This window comes from Ahaetulla prasina, chromosome 6, assembly GCF_028640845.1.
Source record: "Ahaetulla prasina isolate Xishuangbanna chromosome 6, ASM2864084v1, whole genome shotgun sequence".
In the NCBI taxonomy this organism is placed as follows: Eukaryota; Metazoa; Chordata; class Lepidosauria; order Squamata; family Colubridae; genus Ahaetulla; species Ahaetulla prasina.
This window is the reverse complement of record NC_080544.1, coordinates 75,762,498-75,777,475: the sequence shown is the minus strand read 5'-3', so window position 1 is coordinate 75,777,475 and position 14,978 is coordinate 75,762,498. Positions and strand designations below refer to the sequence as shown.

Below are 14,978 nucleotides of genomic sequence, written 5' to 3'. Positions count from 1 at the left end.
ATCTTCTCCCTGAGGTATGCTTACCTAGAAAGGAATGGAATAATGTATTGCTATATATACTCATATCCTAAATCAATGTTTAAAAGACATAAATGCCTAAATAATTTCCATACATCAATGTCATTAACAGAGCTTCTTTTACTAAAACTGTCAAGTTTTTCTCCTTTGTTAATTAGTTCTTTAACCTGTTAATGTATTAATAATATACAAATATGAGGCATAAAGCATAATTAGAAAATAAATTGCACTTTTAGTTATTCTGTAGCAGCTTAATCATATTTATTTTCATGGGGAAAGGTGCAAACAGCTGAAATGGGAATGAAAAGCAAAAAAAAAGTAAAATTTTATAAGTTTTTAATTTGTAGTTGTCAAATTCTAAGTAATATTACATGTTCAAAACGATGTAATATTCATATGTAGTACATGTCCGTATCATACCACTATTATGAAGGCTGCATAGACTTCCTTTCTTTCTGGGTGCAATTCTAAGTACTGGTTATATCCTCTAAAGCCATACATGGCACAAAGTCAAATTATTTGCAGGATTGTTTTATCACTGGCTGAAATTGCAAAACTGACCACTCTTATTAAAGAAAAGAACATAAGTACTTTTGTTTCTACATGGAAACCGCTTCTGAATTTCATGCTTGATGTGGAAAAGAATGTAACTTTGACTTTGTGTGTTATAGATTAGATTGATTGGTCTTTATAGAAATGACTTGTTCATATTATTATGGAAAAACAAAAAGCTATGATTTGATGCTAATGTCTTATTTTACTGCAACAGAGTCGGAAGTCAATGCTTCTTCTTCTTTTTTCCCTATCTTTCCTTACTTCTCTTTCCCCTCTGCCTTCCCTCCTCATTTCTCTTTTATTTACTTTTGTATTTTGTATTTTATAATACTTAATAAAAAATGTTTGGAGGAAAAAAGTATTTGCAGGATGGTATCCCCTCAGTTGGATAAACTGGGCACAATCCAGAGTCCTTTCCTTAAATATTGCATCTGGTGGGACCTAGGAAATGTGCATTTTTTCCATAGTAGGCCCTATCCTGATGAATACTCTTCATCTTTCCATATTCTGTCCTGGGAAATAAAAACCTCAGTCTTTTCTGTAACACCCTTCATGTTATTTTAAGGGTATTATACATACCCTTAGCTTTCTCTTCTCAAAAATCAACGTTCAATTCCCTTCAATGTTTCTTCACAAACCTTAATTTCTAGTTCCCAATTATCCTGACTGTAATTCTCTGACCACATTCTAATTTGTCCAAATTCTTCTTAAAATATATTTCCTAGAACTAGATACAGTAGCTGAGTTAGATTTTGACCAATGCAAAGTTTAGTAGAATAGTTAAAAACCTTGATTATTTACTACCCACTCAATTCAATGGAATTGAGTGGAACAACTTGCCTCCAGAAGTTGTGAATGCTCCAACACTGGAAATTTTTAAGAAAATGTTGGATAGCTATTTGTCTGAAATGGTGTAGGGTTTCCTGCCTGGGCAGGGGGATTGGACTAGAAGACCTCCAAGGTCCCCTTCCAACTCTGTTATTATGTTATGTTAATTCATGAATTTTTTTGAATATTCAATCCATGATTTCCTAGTTGTAGAAATAAATTACATCAAGCCGTGATAAACTGCAATGTGTTTATACATTTACTCTATCACAACAACATGTAGGAGTATTGTGTGATAATGATGCACCTAAAATTCCATTTATCTTTTTGGAGGTTCATTCCAAATTGAATGTGTTCAACCATTTTTTCAAATAAGTATTCTACCAAGCCAGATATGCTCAATCGGATGCATCTGCATTTTACCTGCATTTCCTGGGGTATTTGCTAGGGTAATAACTAGGCTATTTCTTGTTCCCATCTCATGGTTTTGTCCATTTAAAGGAAAACTTGTTAAAGTCTATGTTGCCTATTAGCTCTTCTTGTTCATTTGGTCAGTGAACTTGGTCCCTGGAAATTGGCTCCCTTATGTTCCAGGTTCTGTTTACTCAGCCTGAAGCAATCAATCACTCTTTATTCATTCATTTTTAAGAAGGTTCTAAGCATAAAGTACATAAATATGAATAGTTTTCTTTAAAAACTTACATTCCATAATCACAAAGCTCACACACAACTCAAAAATATTTTCCACATATATTAAACAATATTTTAAAGTTGCAGACATCAACTTACTGGAACAGCTGCCATTAAAGTTGGCTTCAATATAGACACATCACCTTTACTCCCCTTCTTTATTTTAGATGACTGAAAGAAAAATAGACAAAATAATGTGTTGCATTTATCCAATCTGTTTTTATTTGTTCACAATGTAGCCTATACTAAAGAAAAAAAAGTTTTACTATAACTTCAGAAAATAGACAAAGAATATTTTGTCAAAAATACAAAAGAGCACTTACTTTATTTTAGTTTTTCTATAAAAAAATAAAACAAACATTTCCATTTTGTATTTAGGAAACACTGTGAAATGTATGATGTTCATATTTAGAGATGTTTATGTGTTGAAAAAGTTTACCTGATCACTTAGAGTTTGAGGTGATGAATAACCAATTCGGCAACCATGAGTCAAACAAACAAGTTCAGCACTTAATTCTAAAACATGAGCAAGAGGCAAGTAGCCGATGTAGGTATCTTTCTCTCTGAAAACAAATTAAGGTATTTGTCAAATTATGCTAACTCATTGCTAAGACAATAATAATATATTCTAAAACACATCTTTGCATACTGTTGCATCAAGAAAACAAACAAAAGAAAGCATAACAATATGGATAAAAGATGCGGATTCTTTTATGGTATAAAGAAAAGCACATATGTCCCTAAGGATGAAGTCCAAATGCATTTAACAATATAAACTGTTTACAGTTCTGTTAAGTGGCTTTTCTCCTTGCACTGTTCCTAGTTAACAGTAGTTAAGCACAACTGAAAAGAAACCATTCTTTACAGTCAGATTTTCTTCTATTACTTAGCTTTCTATTATAACCTTGATTTAATGAAAGCATTATCATTGATTATAGTATTGTAAAGAAATATAAAAGCTATTTAAACCCCTAAAGCGAATTTAATACATACCCCAAATTTGGAATCCTTTCAGCCATCCCCGTTATGCTAGAAATAAGATTACAATGAGAGATCATGACACCTTTTGGGACTCCTGTAGAACCACTTGTATACATAATAACTGCAATGTCTGATGATACTGGTTTCAACTTCTGTTTGAAAGATGCTTTACAAAAAGAAAAGGTACAAACATAAATATTCATTAGATAAAAATATTTATAAATTGACCCTAAACATACACACTCTAATAAATATTTCCTGTCTTATATTTTTTTGAACTATGAAATAAGTGCTTGGCCTTATTGCCATGCGCTCAAAAGCCTGATTGGGCTTATTATCAGGGAATGTCTTATTTTGGGAGAAACAGGGTATAATTATATAATTTTTTACAAGTTGATATTTAATACCTGATAAATTTTCAAATATGTATAATGGTGTGTCAAAGATATGCTGGAAATATAAGAACTCTGAAGACACCTTTTATTACCTTTGCAAGAATAGGTAACAAGGCTAAGAATTATTGGAATCATGTATGCAGTTTAATTCAGAGAATTTTTAAAATAAATGTACAATAAAAACTGTAGGTATTTCTTTTAGGTGCGATGGATAAGTGATTGATGAAAAAACATGAGATTTTATTTTTATATATGATAACTGCAGCAAGACTTTGGTACGCACAAAGATGGAAATACTTACAGATTACCACAATGAATGGATAGTAAAATTAATAGAACTGGTTGAGAAGGTGAAATCAACTATCTTTATTGAAGAAAAGTTTTTGTCTAATTTTGTTTCTACATGGATGCTACTTTGAATTTTATTTTTTTTGCTAAAACCCAAAATAAATACTATGTTGTTTGTTTTAAGTTTTCCTCTCTGATATCAACAAAAAGAATAAGCATATTTGTTTTAGGTTTACTGCACTTTTGTAGAGGAGTTTGATAAAGAAGTGTTAGCCACATGTTCTTAGGAAAAGATATAGACACTTTAAGGAGCTGCTAACAGAAACTACATGTATGCCCAAGGTGCTCTGTTAGTACATTGTTTTCCTTCAGATCAAAGTTATCATATATCTTGGCCTCCACTGGTAGGCATCTGTGGACCATTTTCTGAAGGGAGCCTTAAGAAATCTGATGTCAACACTCCTATTGCTGAAGCTGAATTCATGGTACTCCCTGTTCAAGGAACTGAATTTAACTGATATCTTCTTTTAAAGAATTGGCATGATATAACAGTTTTTTTAAAAAAAATATAATGATTTTTTGGATACACTCTGCAATGAAGCTTTAACCCAAAACATATTCATTTTAATTATTATCCTCTCTTGGTTCCTCCCTCTCCCAAGGAACACACACAGCTGTTTTACATTTTAGTCAGAACATAAGTCCTACTAGTCCAATATTGACAGCATTCAGCAGCAATAGTTTTCCAGGATTCAAATAGCTTTATTTGGAAATACGCCAAAGACTTTTTGTTCAATCTGTGTTTGCCTTTTCTATTCCATCACCATAAGAAAAAAAAATCAATTGATTGAACAGTACATACTATTTTCTGTTTTTTCTCCAATAGCTTGAACAGATGACATAGTTTGAACAATAATACGTTTTGGAAAATCAGACCATGATGTTGGCTTGCCATCCACAGTAATAATGTGACGTAGTAGAGGAATCTGAGAAACAATATACTATAGAGAAGAAACATATATAGTGCTTAGAATCTTCACAACGCATAGACTTTTAAAAATCTGCTAAATTAAACTATAATCAGCTTAAGATCAAGTAACAGACATTTAAAATATATATTTACTTCAGTGCATTCTACTGCTGACACTTTTGATAGACATCTTTAAAAAACATTTGGCAGCATATTATCTGTTTTGACATATAGCAGATTATTCAAAGATTCATGCCGGGTATCAAATTTTTGGCCCATGAAGCTAATATTCAAAAAAGATGTTAACAGTCCTTTTATGGGAAAATCCTCAGATATGACATGATATTTCCATGCTTTGTTCCACTGGGTTCAAACAGATAATAACCCATTTTGTCATTTTTAAAATTTATCAGCCTTTCCCTCCTTTCCATTTTAAGTTGCTTACACTGTAGGAATGATTAATGGACATAACACAGCATTTATAAGATAGCTGCTCAAAGTTGCCTGCACTCTTCCTTTGCATGTAAGTTATATATATATTATGAACATCAGGTCTTAGGACGCAAAGGCAAAAATAATTTTTAGACTGCACAGGGTTGTTCATGTATAACCTCTGTGCCACTCCTTCAAGTAGCTGAATCTTTTCCAGGGATCATACAGCTGCCTTCTATAATTGCAGCACAAGCCTGGAAAAATGGAATTAGATTTCAGGAGTTGCAGAGACATCCTAACAATAGCAGAGCACCTTTCTGCCTTCAACTCTGAAATGCTGTGCAGCCCCAGTTAATATGAAATGGTTATCAAGAACAATAGATAGGCAGAGTATGCTGTGTCGTTCATATAAACTACATTGTACCAAGTAGAAATAACCCCTTTTAAAGAGGTAAATATATTTAGTCATCTAGGAATGCAAAAGATTATGCTGACACATTTCAGTAGGCCCTTGTTTGCTCTATGATACATATTTTTTAAAAAAACACAGTGGACTGGATTCATGTAAACTGTTAAGCCATACGATATAGTTTACAGGGTGTTGTTGGGTTTCCATATCATGCTAAATTAAAACAAAATAACTACATTATTCTTTAGCATGATACATAAACACATCTAAATATCAGAATTATTTAAGCATTAATTTAGGGACCACAGAAATTATTAATCAAGCTTTCCTGCAAACGAGCCATCCATGTTTTTGTATTTGTGTTATTTTATAAGAAAACAAACTCTCTAGAAAGCGGAAAAGAATAAAGATGTTATATTATTATTTATTTAATTTTTATGGCTTCCCACTCCAGAAGACTCTGGATGTTTTACAACAAATTTAAAATGTTCAAAAAGTTTAGTAACAAAACATAACCACCTAGAGTACAAAGCAATATAACTGTGACCCGACACCTAATAATCCATATGTAACATTTTCCTCCACAATATTAAAAAGATAAAAAAAGTTGATATATATACCTGAGGGCTATATTTACCTTCAATTTTGTTTCTATCAGTTCCTTGCTTGTAATAATGGTTGTCACCTCGGTTTCATTTAATCCATGCACTATTGCAGGACCTCCCAGAGTAGCATAAAGTGTGACAACTAGTGATAAAGGGGAAAGAAACAATACATTTCCTATTGCAAATATTCAGAATATATTAAACATGTATGACATAGTGTAAATACGAATGCAGTCTAACAGTGGTTTAAATTCAATATTTTCAACTGCAAAAACTTAGAAATTCAGGAATTGAGTCCAAAATTTCCATTACTAAGGAAAACAGTTAAGTGAATTCTGCCCCATATTATGACCTTTCTTGCCACAGTTGTTAAATGAATCACTGCAGCTACACTTAGAAGGTTGTTAAGTGTTTCTGGCTTCTGGCTTCAATTATACAATAAATCAAATACTATCTATAATGATGGAAACTATGATCTTTCTTTTTCCTCTATTAATTGCTTTGCCAATAGTACTACCAATGCAGATCATCTCCAGACAACCATTCATTTATTTCCAAGAACAAGGATGGGTGTAAAGACTATTAGAAGACGACTAGTTTTCAAAAGTCATTTTTTTCCAGGGTAACGATAAAACTATTTACTTTGAAAACAAGAAGCTGGGGCAAAAGGTATATTTTGTACAGAATACAATTCCAAATTGTTGCAAAGCACATTCACATTTCTTTAATTTGGTAGGAGAAAGTACAAAAATGTTAGTTTCCATGTGCTGCTTGTGCTTATTCCAGTGACGCCAATTATAAAACATAAGACTTTCCTAGCCAACTCTCAACAAGCTACAGCAAAAAAAACGCCCAACAATCTCTTAAGTAACTGTATAAGCACTGAAAAATGGTGATAACTAAAAATAATCAGTGGATAACAAAATGAAGTCCATGGCCCGGTGAAGTTATGGAGCAAGAGGCAAGATAAGCTATGTTAGTTGTAATCCAAATTTTTGAAGAGTCTGGTCTACTCAGTTGCTACCTAGCACTGCGCATAAGCCTTTTTATGCACATGTCACAAATAAAAGTAACAAGAACTATACCTGTAAAAGCCATTAGGCTAATATTTGCTGCTTTCTAGCAGTGATTCAAGTTAAAAAGAAAATTCATGGAAAAACTATGCATAGCATCAGAAGAGAGGTATTTAAGGTTGCTTTCCAGTTGCGACAACAAAATTTATTTTGCTCAATGTTGCTCTAAAGTTGGCTGCAGAAATATAGTCAGGTTGGCTGTCAATAACTAAATGGTTATCTATCTTGAAATTACAAGAATAAACGTAATCCTCAACTTTCTAGCACAATGGGGACCAAAAAAAAATCATTGTTAAACAATGTGTCATTAAGTGGGGGATCACATGACCATACCCAATTTTAAAATCTTTTTTACCATGGTCATAAAGAAAGCCACCTATGATCATTAAATAAGATATTATGTGACTGCAAAATCAATGGGGAAGCCGACAGGAGGTAGTTGCAACCTTCTGTCAGCATCCTGATTGACTTTACTTGTTGGAAACCAACTTGGAATGTTACAAATAGCAATCATGTCACTGCAGGACGCTGCAGCTGCATAAGTGCAAACCAGCTGCCATGTGCCCAGATGATGAGTACATGGGAACGCTGCAACAATTGTAAGTATGACGGCCAGCTGTTAGTCACTTTTTTTCAGTACCATCCTGACTTTGAATGGTCACTAAATGATGGTCATAAGTGAAGAACAACCTGTACATGTTTAAAAATGAAATGAATAGAGAGTGCAAGTGCTATATTTCCATTTATTATAAGGTTTGACAATTTGCCTATATATTTGTACACTAAAATAATTTGTACACTAAAATAATTCTCAAACAAAATTCAGTACCAGGATCCAATCAGGGTTGGTCCCCAGGACCAGAGCTTTTTCAATACCGATGCGTACATAATTCTCTCAAAATATCAAGGTAGGTTTAAAAATATGATACAATTTTTGTACTATTTTATGCTAAAAATAAGCTAGGATTTTAAAAATTAGCAACTAACAAACAGTGTAATAGCAAGTAAATTTATTGGGCAAACTTAAATAAATTTTAATTCATTCTATTTCACTGATCAACTCTGACTTTAAAAAGATGTCTACGTGAAAAGTGTACGGAAATGCTTCCATCTGCCAGCAAGTAAGTCAGCCAAGTTCATTAATTTGGGGTCACCAAATGCTGCGTCATGCTGTGAGCTGAAGCACGTCTCAGGAACTTCAAATGTCCAGTTAAATACTATCTCTCTTGTTATCCTATTCAAATCACAATAGCAAACCTTTCTATACCAGATGTTTCATTGTTTCATTACATTAACACATTGTAAATAGAATCCTCTTTTTGAAAAGTTACATTTACTGAAGACAGAGAAACTTGCCAAATTTCCTCTTAAGAAATATATATTATTATTAAAATACTTTGATTTCTTTCTTAACAGTCATTTCCTTCTTAACTCTCAAGGATTTTTTTATAGCTGACACTGATTCAACACAGTAATTTCCAACGTAACTCACTGTAGGGTCTGCAAAATCCCTGAAGAAATATACCAGGCTAGTTCAAACACAGTATTAATTTCCAAATAAAGGGAATAATTATATGTTTCAATTCCTAACTTGTAATGGATGTGTGGATGACCTTGGGGATAAGATCAAAGTTATGCTGCTTAGGAAACAATTTAAGGATCAGAGAAAGAAATTTAGGAAGGACTTACCCTGACAGATCAAGCAGATATAGGTGGAGGTGGGAAGCTTATATTTTCAGACTTGCAAGATTCTGTTAAAGGCTAACGTTAATATAGCCTTACAATAAAGTGTAATTAGTTCATCTAATTGTATTTCTTGTCTGGTTTACCTGGGAGGACTGGCATAACTTCAGTTCTCTCTCCTGAGTCAAAATCCTAAGCAAACTAAGTATTTTGTTTATTCACATATAAGAAGAGGAATATGGTAGTACATATCAGACTTTATACAGCATCAGCCCATGGTTATTCATTCTGTCTGGAACAGGTCAGAGTAAACAAGTCTTTTTCGCTTCTGTTTGAGATTATTAGTTTACTAATTAATTTCTGTCCATACTTCATAACTGACCTATTTAGATGGAGTTCTATCACAAAAATATTACTGTGGATGAGGATGTTATTCTGTACTAAGCCACATTACAATCAAACTACCTTATTCCTCTTTAATTCAACATGTGAAAAGTCCATTTTTTTGCTATTCATACACTTGCAGATTAAATCAGTTTATTTAATTAAATCACAGGTGGAATTACAAGCTTCTAAATTATAAGAACCTTCACAAACAAATTAAAAATACCATGTCCAGAGCTGAAAATTTAGTACAGGCAAATTATACATTTATGTGTGTCTTTGACTCAGTCTTGACTCCAGGTGACTAACAGACAAATCTGCCAGTTGTGTTGGCAGTTCTTTTGGCTGAGAGAAAAACTAGCCCAAAATCACTCAGTTGGCTTCCAGGCTTTAGGAAGATCTCCCAGCATGTAGTTCAGTATCTTTCACCATTACACCAAACTATTCTCACATTCAAATTACTATATTGTATCCTTATTCCAAATTAATCAGGATTTAGTAAATATTATTACCACATAAGTGGGCAGAAGACTGCAGTCTTAAACCGTATAGGACCCTGAAAAAGAGAACAGCATTCCAGAAAGTATGGTACGGTATAGGGGAGAAGTTATATCTGTTTCTTCATAAAGGTTACCATTTTTGAACTCAAAGACTTCTTTAAAGGCTTACTTTACTTTCCAGAATTCCTGATGCCATATAACCCAGTGCTGCTCCAAGGTTGCCTATCTGTTAATTAGGTAATTGGAATGACTGTAAAAACGGAACTGGGACATTTCAATGATTATCATTCAACCAACCTCATTTCCCCCCTCATTATTATATTTTTTCTGCTTTCTTTATATACTGCCAGATTCTGGAAGAACAGTAGATTAAAAACAAAAAGCTCTTTTTCTTTTTGCTAAAAAATAATAATAATCAGAATTCAGAAAAGAAATTGCAAAAAGGCTATCTAGATTTCCTTTATTTCCCTAAAAGCTTATCTTCCTAAATAATAATAACAATATGTTACAGATACACTTCGATGTTATACTAAGTAAGTTCAAACTATCACTCCCAGAATTCCCAGATTAATATTTCTCCAAATTTTAGATTCGCTTTGAATGTCGGGATAATTAAGTTAAACAAGCATACACACAGAGGCACAGAAGAAAAACATCAAAGACTACTGTACACATACTTACGTTGGAAGTTGTTCATGAAGCAAGCTTGTGCTACAATCATCCATTCTGCTCTAGTTTCACAGAAGATGGCAATGTTGGTCTTTGGTTTTTGGCCCAGCATTATTAATCCATCACCAAATGCTTTAGCTTTTTTAAAAACGTCATCATATGATAGCCAGTTATATTCTCCAAGTACCACCTGAAAAAAATTATAAACATTTTAAATGTAGAAAATACACACACAGACACATACCAATATGTTCTGTAATTATGTATCCTGTGCCCTGTGCTCTTCTTCTTCTTGCCTTTTAGTCATCCTTCTATGTTTTTTCTTCTTTATCAAAATTTAAATCTAAGGGGTAAAATTTACCTTTTTTGAAAATGTACCAGAAAGCAACTTACATAATTTAAACTTTTCATATCATTTATATTTATATATACATGAACTAATCAATTGGACACACCCTTATATTTTTAGTAAGATATTTTTGCCTTCCAATTATGAAATATGAAAATGATATATATTATACATATGAACTGCTTAAAAACAGCAAATATTTAGTAACACTGCCATAGTCCATTTCTAAAAGTGTAGCACGCTCTTCACTGACACAATCCAGCATACTATATAGCTATATGATCCATAAGTTCTATTTGACTTAACATAATACAATTTTTATATATTTTAAAATATGCAGTCAGTCACAGCCAGTTCTCTGTTCAGGTTTCTTCAGAAGATATATTGTACCTAACTGCAGTAGATAAAATACAGAAAATCTCAAATTTTGCTATTTGTTCAGATTCTTCTAATCTAGAAACTGTAAGACCCTCTCCATTTCAATGTTGCCGTTTCAAAGAAATCAAAAAGCATGCATTATTAATAAAGGTAATTTAGATATAAAATTAAAAAGATTGTTCAATATTTAAGATTTAAACAGGTTATTTCAAATGTAAAAACTGACTACAAATTTGATTTTTAAACCTCTTCTCGTTTTGGCATCTATTTTTCCAGCTAAGGAAACTAAGGCTACTGGAACGATGGCACAAGATAATTGCATTGCTGCTTTATATCCAGGCACAGCCCTTGTTATCTACCCTTTAAATTTATTCTTCCACTTTTAGTATCAAAACACCAACTGAGAGAGAGGCAGCTAAGCCTCTAATGCGGTATTCAGTATGCTGGTCTAATACATGCATGCACATGTATATACATATATAAAACAGCAATCCATATACTCTTAAGCTTTTGAAAAGGATAAAGAGATAAACTGTGCCCTCTAGTGTGTGCTACTTGCTATATCATTTAGATTAATAATTGAATTAAATATCATTTAAGCAGTACTATTCATTTACAAACAATAAATTTATTTGCAGTAACATTTACATTTACTGTCAGATCAATTTATTAGCACAAAGTCCAATTTTATTCAGATAGCTTTATTTTTAATCCATATCAGAAACACATTGTTTTAAAATTCCTCAACACAATTTTAATACTATTGAAACATAAATTGGACATAATATATAAACATACAGTATGTTTACATGGAGCATTCTTCCTAATGAGGCACATCTGAAGCCTACTTTATTATCTTCCTTACAGCAGAAAAATATGTTTTTATTCCTTCATAGACTTTTTCATGTATTGTTAACTTCTTAATTTTTCATCTAACATATTAATTTTAATTTTAAAAATTTATTTTAAATTTTAGTTATAAAACGTAAGGTAAAGCAAGTACAAGTTAGTTATACAACTTAGGTTTTATAGTTATTACAAGTGATAAGTTATAACTAACTTATTTTATAACTAACTTGTAACTAACTATAAAGCATAAGTTGTTTAACTAACTTGTGCTTGCTTAGTAGGCCTTTAATACCTTAGGCATGAAACCTGGCTTGGTGACTTTGCACCAGTTGCTCTATCTCAGCCCAGGCCACCTCACAGGGTTGTTGTTGTGGGGAAAATAGGAAGAAAGAGTATTAAGCATGGTTTTCCACCTTGTTTTGTAAAAAAATAAAGGCAGTATAATAAATAATTAAAACAAAACAAATAAAAGGTGTCCTTGTTTATATGGCTGTCTCAAGATACTTCCATTGAAAGGGACACTTATCCTATTTCCAGAGCTTGTAAGATCTTTATTGCTAAGGTTATTTCTCAGCTTATTTATGGTGTCCACATTTGCACACTTGAATACCTCAGAAGCTGCTGGCCAGTCCAAGTTTATAAGAGTTATCATTGTAGCTTCAAATTGCATCAAAAAAGTACCTCACAATTTAGCACAGGTCCTGGTTTTATAGGGGCCACAGCCTCTTTCATTAAATTCTGTTTACTCTTTTTTCCTTGTGAGCCTGGTTCCACTAGTTTTCAGACTCCACCATAAATCAGACCGGTTAATAAGATCTAATAGCAAAGTCGAATCTTTAAGTTTCTCTTTGAAAACACTCTACCCATTTGAGTTTGAAAATGCTAGGAGTCATCTTAGAGAGCCTATCTGTCATAGTGCTCTCCAAGCCAGTGTAGGCCTAAAATCCAACCCTATAGTTGATGGATTGTTCTCAAACATGCACGATCCACCATCCTAGTTTTCTCTGTTTAAAACTAAAATTTTACTGGGATTTCACTATCCCCCACAGTTCCACAGGGGCATTATAAAAACATATTCAGCAGCAATCCCCAGTGACGGGATAGCTCTGTGGACTCTCTAAGATACATATATCTATGCTGCTCTCTGTAAAGGGCATCTCAGAAGACATTCATCTATCCCATTTCCAATCTTGAGAATGCACACAAAAGGTAACAAAGCATCAAATTCAAATCACACCAACCCAAGACTTCTTCAAGAACACAAAAGTGAAATTGTTGATCTGTTAGCAAAATATGTATTTCTTTCTCAGTGCCAACAAACTGGAGGTAAGAAATGTGACATCAGTTTTTAAAAAGGGATTCACTGGGAATTCAGGGAGTTTGCAGGTTGCTCAATTTAAAATCCTTTTCAGAAATTGGTAGAAAGCTAATCAAAGAAAAAAGGAAAATCAGCATTGATTTGGCAAAGGTGAATCCTGCCTGACTAACCTTCTATAGTTGTTTTAGAGTTTCAACAGGTCCATGGAAGAAGTTGAATTGCAGGATAATGAGTTCCTAGGTCATAGGAATAAAACTATAAATATTTCCCCCTTTCCATAAAAAATAGACACTGTATACCTTTTTAAAAACTTTTCCAGATGGCTGGATTTCATCTTCTTCTTGTAATATTTCCCTTGTCCCCAGGAGATTCTTGTCCTTAAATTTACTTCGAGCATATCTGAAAGCTTTATCAAGGGTATCACATCCAGGATATAATACAGATGCTAAGCAATGCAAACTATTAACAGATCTATATGCACTTCCAGGTGTGCTGCTCACTGCTTTTGCTTTAATTTGCTTTGATTTGGTTATGATATATTTTGATGCAGAAAATAAATACCATGGAATAAAGGTTACAAATGTATATATCAAAACTCCAAAGTTTATAATATGAAGAAGAAGAGGATTAATATCATGCTTTAACTTCATTGAATCCATCTTTGAAGACTGTAAGTTATTCAGGAGAACCTGACAAGTCCTATGTATCACATAAAAACCAATGAAGACCTGAAATAGAACAAAGTATAGTGTCACATAATAATAGCCCTAAGTATTTAATAAAACAAATATATTTTTATGAAGTGCAATTAAAAGGAAGACAAGGCAAAGCTGTTTATTTTATTCCATATTTACTTAATTAAGCCAGCATGTCTGATACCCAATATCTCAACCTTTATTAGATATGAGAATAGAAGATATTACCTAAGCTTCGAGTGTTTGGTACTAGTTGTAAACTAGTTTACAATTCATGAATGAATTAATTGGGATTATGCAGTATCCTTACCTGCTTCCATCACAAACTATGATGAGCACATAGGCTCCAAATAAGACCAATTTTGTTTGGAAGGAAGAACTAAATGATCTAATATTATGATCTGGTTTATTATTTTTGAAGCCAACCTGTATTAGTATCTTTTTTTACAGTCCAAATTTGTGTTTTGCTGATAAAGAAATAAAGGGAGACTAGTATAAATCTATTTCCAGCTATTTATCTCTCGCTAAATTAACCAAGATTCTAACTATCCAAGTAAGGGTATGACTAGCTGATGAGAGCTAAATAGCTTGAAATAGATCTATACTTGTCTCCCTTTATTTCTTTATCAGCAAAACACAAATTTGGTACAAAATAGTTTGACCTGAAAGTGACTGCCCGAGAGCTCCTGGTCTAGAGTTAAAAGGCGAAAGGGAAGCAATATGCTCCCTCCCATATTGGGGCAGACTAGGTGCTTCAACAGAAAAACACTTTATATATGTATGTATGTATATATATGTATATTGTAGATATATGTATATATGTGTATATATATATATGTGTGTGTATGTATGTGTATATGTGTGTGTATGTATATGTGTGTATGTGTGTGTGTATGTATATATGTGTGT

At 32.8% G+C, this 14,978-nt stretch overlaps 1 protein-coding gene across 1 annotated transcript in view; it reads right to left on the bottom strand.

Annotated features, from left to right (window-relative positions):
• Nucleotides 1-14,978, bottom strand: part of ACSL3 (acyl-CoA synthetase long chain family member 3) — a 62,011-nt gene that overhangs the window by 19,801 nt on the left and 27,232 nt on the right. Inside the window, exons 4-10 of the mRNA XM_058187607.1 lie at nt 13,674-14,102; nt 10,493-10,670; nt 6,204-6,313; nt 4,618-4,756; nt 3,085-3,238; nt 2,531-2,654; nt 2,191-2,262 (exon numbers count right to left, since the gene is read on the bottom strand). Of these exons, the coding sequence (XP_058043590.1) occupies nt 2,191-2,262; nt 2,531-2,654; nt 3,085-3,238; nt 4,618-4,756; nt 6,204-6,313; nt 10,493-10,670; nt 13,674-14,033 (1,137 nt within the window). The 5' untranslated portion in view covers nt 14,034-14,102. The remainder of the gene's footprint in view (nt 1-2,190; nt 2,263-2,530; nt 2,655-3,084; nt 3,239-4,617; nt 4,757-6,203; nt 6,314-10,492; nt 10,671-13,673; nt 14,103-14,978) is intronic.